The sequence below is a fragment of the Emiliania huxleyi genome (assembly GCF_000372725.1).
Source record: "Emiliania huxleyi CCMP1516 unplaced genomic scaffold EMIHUscaffold_927, whole genome shotgun sequence".
Taxonomy (NCBI): Eukaryota; Haptophyta; order Isochrysidales; family Noelaerhabdaceae; genus Emiliania; species Emiliania huxleyi.
The window spans coordinates 5,411-11,821 of record NW_005195103.1 but is presented as its reverse complement, the minus strand read 5'-3'; the positions used below and the strand labels follow the sequence as shown (position 1 = coordinate 11,821).

Sequence of the window (6,411 nt, the reverse complement as noted above, 5' to 3'; positions counted from 1 at the left end):
GGGGAGGGGTCAAGCTGGGCAGCCGCTGCAGACGGCGGTGAAGGCCGCGGTGAAGGCTGCGCGCGGCGCACGCTCGCGGTGCGTGCTGCTGCTGGCCGCAAGCAAGCAAGCGGGAGCGGAGCCAGGCGGCTGCGCGGAGGCGGAGGCGGAGGCGGAGGCGGAGGCGGAGGCGGAGGGAGAGAGGCGGAGGCGGAGGCGGAGGCGGAGGCGGAGGGAGAGAGGCAGAGGCAGAGGGAGACGGAGAGGCAGAGGCGGAGGCGGAGGCGGATGGAGAGGGAGAGGCAGAGGGAGAGAGAGAGGGGGAGGGAGAGAGGCAGCCGGTGGTGGGCGGAGGGCTCCAGCCGGGCCACAGCCGGGCCACAACGGCAAGCTACAGCAGCGTGCTACAGCGGCAGGCTACAGCAGCGTGCTACAGCGGCAGGCTACAGCGGCGTGCTACAGCGGCAGGCTACAGCGGCGTGCTACAGCGGCAGGCTACAGCGGCGCGGCGGCGGCGCGGCGGCGGCGGAAGTGTGGGCGCGGCGGCGGCGGAAGTGTTGGGGCGGCGGCGGCGGAAGTGACGGGGCGGGTGTGGGGCGGGTGTGGGGCGGGTGCGGGGCGGCGGTCTGCGGCGCCTTTGTCGACTTGGAGAGGGTCTGCAGCCCAAACGAGACGTAGTGCAGCGCCTGCGCGGCCGAGGCGAGAGGTGTGGCGAGAGGTGTGGCGAGAGGTGTGGCGAGAGGTGTGGATAGAGGTGTGGCGAGAGGTGTGGCGAGAGGTGTGGCGAGAGGTGTGGCGAGAGGTGTGGCGAGAGGTGTGGCGAGAGGTGTGGCGAGAGGTGTGCGCTGCCGTGGCGAGAGGTGTGTGTGGCGGTGGCGAGAGGTGCGGGGAGGGATGGGGAGGGGAGGAGAGGAAGGCGCGGGCGCGGGCGCAGCGTCTCCGCCGGCCGGCGTCGGCAGGCGGGAGTTGCGAGTCTCTGTGCGTTCCTCCTCAGCACGGTGCGGGCTTCGCGGGAGAGCGCGCCTCGTACTGCCCGTAGGAGGAGAGGGTGTTTGAGATGGAGCAGGGGGCAAAGGCGTAGAAGGGAGCGGGGATCTTGAGCGAGCGGTGCTGGATGCCCATCGCCGCCATCGCCACCACGATGGCCAGCACCCGGTTCGAGAAGACGCAGAACGTGGCTGACGGAAACTTGCCAGTCGTGTACTCCTTGGTCATGACCTTCTCCTGCACAAAGCCCCAGGTGAGGTAGGAGACCTGCAGCCCGACGAAGCAGAAGGCGAACGCGGCCGCGTCGGCCGCCTTGTTCTTCTCCTCCTTCTTTGCAGCTGCTGGCGTCTCTGGGCTCGACGTGTCCGACTTCTCCACCCTGCCCTTCTCGGGGTCCAGCATAGGAGCCTTCTCCAGCTCTGCTATCCGGGAGTCACGACCATCCATCTCGGAGGCGACCGAGTCGTCGCGGTCTTTGGCTGCTATGGTGGCAGACTCTGGCTGTTCGATGGGCGAGATCTCTTTTGCCTCGCTCATCTAGGCGCCGCGCCAGCAGGCGGCGGTCGTCTTTGCCTCGCAGACAACTTCACGGCGAGTAAGGAAGTAGTCCGTTTAGGAGTAGAAGTAGTGCGTGCTCACAGTTCACAGAAAGGCTGATAAGAAAAAAATGGAGCGCGGCTAGGGTTGCGCAGCTATGAACAGGAGCGAGTTCGCGCTGCGCTAGGCTCAGACGGCGAGTTCGCGCTGCGCTAGGCTCAAACCCGGTACACGGAGCCAACCCTCGGAGACCCGTGTTTACTTTACGGCCCTTGCCCTGCGAACGCGCACCCCCAGGGCTAGGGCTCTCTTGCCCGCAACCCGATGCCAATCATCCGGCCCGCTGGGTGCGCTTCTCAGCTCCCCGGCCCTGGATGTGCGGTCGGTTTAATGACTGCACTCCAAGTGCTCCAAGTGCTCAGTATACGGCTAGAGCTCGCGCTGTGCGCGGCCTGACAGATGACTCTCTTGCGGGCGGCCTGACTCTCTCTAGTCTCTTGCGGAGGTTTTATCTCTGGAGAGCGGCACGTGCGCACGTCCTCGCCATCACCGCCGATGGCGCCGTCTGTCTCACAGCGCAGCGTGCGCGGCAGCTGCGCCGCCGGCGGCCCCACGCCGCATCAGCAGCGTTCTGAGTGAGTTAGGCTGCGCTGCACAGCCTGCTGAGCACGCTCCCCACGAGCAGCGCGCCACCACGCGGGCCCGCCGCAGGGTGGCGATGCGGGCGGCGAGTCGACACGCGTGTCACAGTCGTAGGCAGCGCTGGCGAAGCGAGGCGGCCGGCGCCGGCCCCCGCAGGCGGTTGCAGCGAGAGAAGCGATGTAAAAGACACTGTTGAAAGGGTGGGGAGCAGCCTGCCGTCGAGCAGCACGTCGCGCGAGCCCGCTGCCGGCGACCCGATGTCCCGATCGAGAGCTCGTATAGTCATGGTACTATTCAGCGCGCCATCTCGCCCGAGACGGCCCGCCCTGGCCCTGTAGGCCTTCCCAGACAGCTTGTCGAGGCTGTACAGAGTGCCGAGAGCATGCTGGGCAGGCTCCCGTCGAGCGACGAGCCATGCTGGCTCGTCGCGGCCCGCGAGCTCGAAGACCCGCGAAGAGCGTCGCCGAGCCTGGCGTGCCCTATGCATAGCCCGCCCGCACGCCCGCGGCCGCAGGCGTGGAAGCCAACCATCCTGGCGTCTATGCCAAGCGCGCACATGCCAAAAGACACCTCGCAGCGCGCGAGACGTGACCAAAGCGGCACGCCTCGGCGCCGCGAGAGCAGCTGGTTGACGTCGGCACCAAGCGCGCGGCCGCCGGGCGCCTCCGAACCGACAGGGGCGCCGCGGCAGTAGAGAGCACTCCACCCGCCATACCGTTTTCTGGCGAGACGATCGAGGGGTCCCGTACAAGTCCGCGCACTTAATGATTTTCGACCGACCGCAGGGAAACGCAGGGGCGCCCCCCCCCGACCGAGCTGCGAAACAACGGCGTCCACACCGGCCGCCGCTCGAGAAGCCCCAAAATTTTCTTCGGCGCTGCGCGCCGTTGCAGTCGTAGCTGTAGTCGAGTGTAGGTACACGTATGTTGCAGCCCAGCTATCGTGCCGCAAAAAGGTCCATGTGGCTAGAAAAAATGCTGCCGGTCGCCTCGAAAGCGCCCGCCGGTGTGTGTCCAAAGATGTAGCGCTACAAGTTTTGGGGGACGCATCCGACACACGGGCAGGTTTTCGCGCTTCTATGCTGGCCAACGGTGATGACGCCGTCGCGTCACCGACGGCTCGTGCTTGCGTATGATAGCAACCCCTCGTCCGACGGCAGCGTCCTCGTGTCCGCCACTCCGCCCGCGCGGCATCATTACTGTCCGCCTACACCACTGCGGCCGCGGCCGCACTCGCGGTGGCAGGGGTTTACACGCGCCCCGGCGCAGGTGCAGCAGCAGCCAGTGCAGCAGCAGCAGCCAGTGCAGCAGCGCGTGATCACGCTTGCACAAGCGGTGGGTGGTCGTCATGTCCTGCAGGATGGGTCACTTTGGACGCGTCCCATCGGAAGGCCCCACGTCCACCCAGCTTCACGAAAGCACAGCGAGGCGCGGTGCAATCAGTGGAAGCACCATCGGCTCAAAAAGAAAACCGATGCTGCCCTGCAGGCTGCGCAGACAGTGCTGGCTCTTTATAGCGAGGCGACCCGGCGCGAGATGTTGGCGCAGAGCGAGCGTGCAAGGCAGGAGATTCACTCTCGCGCCACATCCCTACAGCGGGAGGTGAGTTCGCGGGAAGAGGAGCTGGTCGCGCTGCAGGCCCAGGTCGGCAAGAGCGTACAGGCTGCCTTTGCTCAAGGTGAGCAGAGTGGCTATGCGTCTGGAGCGGCTGCAGGGAGCGTCGCGTTGGCGACTGCAAAGGCACAAGCTGCCGCCTGGCAAGAGCGAGCCGAGATGCGAGGGCGCACTCTGCCTCGTGACGTTCATCGCCCGGCCCCCTCCCCGGGTAATCTACCAGTGCCATGGGTGCACCGCTCTGGTGCTTCGCGCGCGGAGGTGTTGCAGCAGGTCGCACTCCTGAAGCCCACGTATCCTGCCGCCCCCTTCCCTGCGCCGGGCACGCCCCCTTTCCTGCCGCCCCCTATCGCTGATGCCGTGCCAGAGGCCGAAGCTAACCCTGCGCCGCCGCTGGCAGCACCCCGCAGGAAGGTGTATGCCTCTGGGCCCTTCCGTCCCACCAACACCCTGACTGGCGCGCTATAGATAGTATTTTGACGGCATGTTGGACGGTGGGCATCCACAGAGGCCTCGGTGCGGCTGTGAGTGTGACGAGGCCGTGGTGCGCGTGTTTGTTTTGCGAGGTTGTATTCAAAACATGTAAGGCTGGTACATTCTAAGACATGTCGCACACGGCCGATAGTCCAACAGTGAGAGACTCTGCTCGTGACATGCGACTCCGCGACTGCCTGCCGCCTGTGTGTGGCCGCGCCCCGCTCCTACGCCACTAGGGGGTGGTGGCGAGGTTGATGGGGTTCGCCTTCTTGCCGCGCGGGATCTCTCCCGTGTAGACGAGGCCACGCTTCGTTGGGCGGGAGCGTGGCGGTGTCATCGGAGGCTTCTCCGAGGCTGGAATGCCAGATGGGCCTGCTGCAGGCCCACCCGACGAACGGCCACGCTTCAGTGGGCCTGCGGCCCCACCACCCGACGGCGGCGACCGGCCGCGCTTCAGCCAATGCACGATGGAGCATTGCTCGGACTTGGTCGGCGATACGGCCAAAAGCTGCTTGGTGGCTTGGCGAAGCCACTTGCGCTGTGCCGCTGGCGTGAGAGCTTTGAGCTGCCGCCGTGTCATGTTGCCCTGGGTGATAATCGGCACGCTTGCGGGTGACTTCGGCTGTGGCGGGCGCTTCGTGTAGCCGCCAACGAACACAACGGGATCCTGCTTGCGCTGAACCTTGCGGCGAGGCGATTGGACCATTGGGGCACTGAGAATCTAGGTTCGTGGGTCGTGGAATGCAAAAATGACCGGCACGACGGTCGCTACAATTGTAGAAACTAAGTTCAACCCAATCAGCCGCTCCCCACACGAAAACGGGCATGACGGGCACGGCGTTTTGGGAATTGCATCTGAGGTCGAACCGATTCAGTGGTGTGTCGGCTTCTGTGGTCCAATTCATTGTTGGATCAATCTGCGACTGAATGAATGAATTTGCATCTGCGACTGAGTGTACGCGTCACCTCCCCGTGCGCCGCGCCCGCCCCCGGGGGCGCGAAAGAAAGAAAGAAAGAAAGAAGACCAACCCAAGGGAGGGAGGGGAGGACGGCACGCCGCCACCACACAGGGATGCGCGACAGCTGAGAACTTCACGCCAGGAATATTCTTTTCCTCCCGCCCGCCGGAGCAAATTCGGCCGACGCGCATCGCGTCTCCCAATGGAACGCGGCCGAGGTCTCTTCAGCTTTTTCACCGCCTTGTCAGCAGCCAACCCATCCGAGGTCAAGGCTGCAAAGGAGGCTCGCGCCGCGCGAGACAAGGCCGACGCCGACGCATGTGGGGAGCGCTCAAAGGCCGCGAAGAAGGCGGCCAGCCAGAGCTGCTGGAATGAGGCCACGGCCTCTGGGAGCAAGAAGGGTCTCTCCAACGACCCTGAGGCAATTCGCTCGCGGGAGCGGCGCAAGCGAGAGGCGGCGAAGAGGGAGAAGCAGCGCGCTAAGGCGTTCAATGACTCTAACGCGGCTGCAGCCAACCACCCCGAGCCGGCAGACGTAGAGAAGGAGACGCACTACACGGACAACAAGGGTCGCAAGCGCAAGCGGAAGACACTGCGCTCGCGCACGGACGGTGTTAGGTACACCAAGGCTGGCAGCGTCATCTACAGCGACACCGAGTGCCGCATGGTTGCGGAGACATTTGACCGGATCAAGGCGCGCAATCTCCCGGGCGACACGGAGCTCTACGCAAAAACTGCGAAGGATCTGAGGAGCCGTCTGCCGACAACCTTCTCGAAGCTCGGTCGGCAGCAAGTGCGGCAGATCATCCTCCGCCGTGAGAGAACTGGAGCGCTTGACGGCCGCGGCCGATTCACCCCTCTGCCGGCCGTACTCATTACTGCGATCCTACTCGCCTTCACTTCTGTGGTCAAGGCGCGAGCGACGGTCATCTCCGCACCGATGCTGCAGCCCATCGCAATCGGAATCATCATTGCACACGGCTACACCAGCCTGCTACGGGAGGGGCGCGGGAAGCGGGGCGAGTTCTGCTGCGGCCTCCACTTTGTGCGTGGCCTCATGAAGCAGAAGGGATGGCGCAACGTGAAGCCTCAGGGTGACACGCGCAAGGTGCCGCCAAACTGGGCCGAGCTCGTGCATGCCATGGTTCTGCGCCTCGCTTACTTTGTATGGCAACACGACATTCCAAAAGAGCTGGTTTGTCATGGCGACCACACAG

General features: G+C 65.1%; 2 protein-coding genes across 2 annotated transcripts in view; one reads left to right on the top strand and one right to left on the bottom strand.

Annotated features, from left to right (window-relative positions):
* The window catches only part of EMIHUDRAFT_372522 (hypothetical protein), a 4,812-nt gene extending 3,276 nt beyond the window's left edge, over positions 1–1,536 (bottom strand). The window contains exons 1-2 of the mRNA XM_005757138.1: positions 1,003–1,536; positions 495–665 (exon numbers count right to left, since the gene is read on the bottom strand). Of these exons, the coding sequence (XP_005757195.1) occupies positions 495–665; positions 1,003–1,503 (672 nt within the window). The 5' untranslated portion in view covers positions 1,504–1,536. The remainder of the gene's footprint in view (positions 1–494; positions 666–1,002) is intronic.
* Positions 1,537–5,396: 3,860 nt separating this feature from the next.
* The window catches only part of EMIHUDRAFT_250452 (hypothetical protein), a gene marked incomplete at both ends in the record, with an annotated part of 2,242 nt that continues 1,227 nt past the window's right edge, over positions 5,397–6,411 (top strand). Inside the window, one exon of the mRNA XM_005757137.1 lies at positions 5,397–6,389. Coding sequence (XP_005757194.1) covers positions 5,397–6,389 — 993 coding nt within the window. The remainder of the gene's footprint in view (positions 6,390–6,411) is intronic.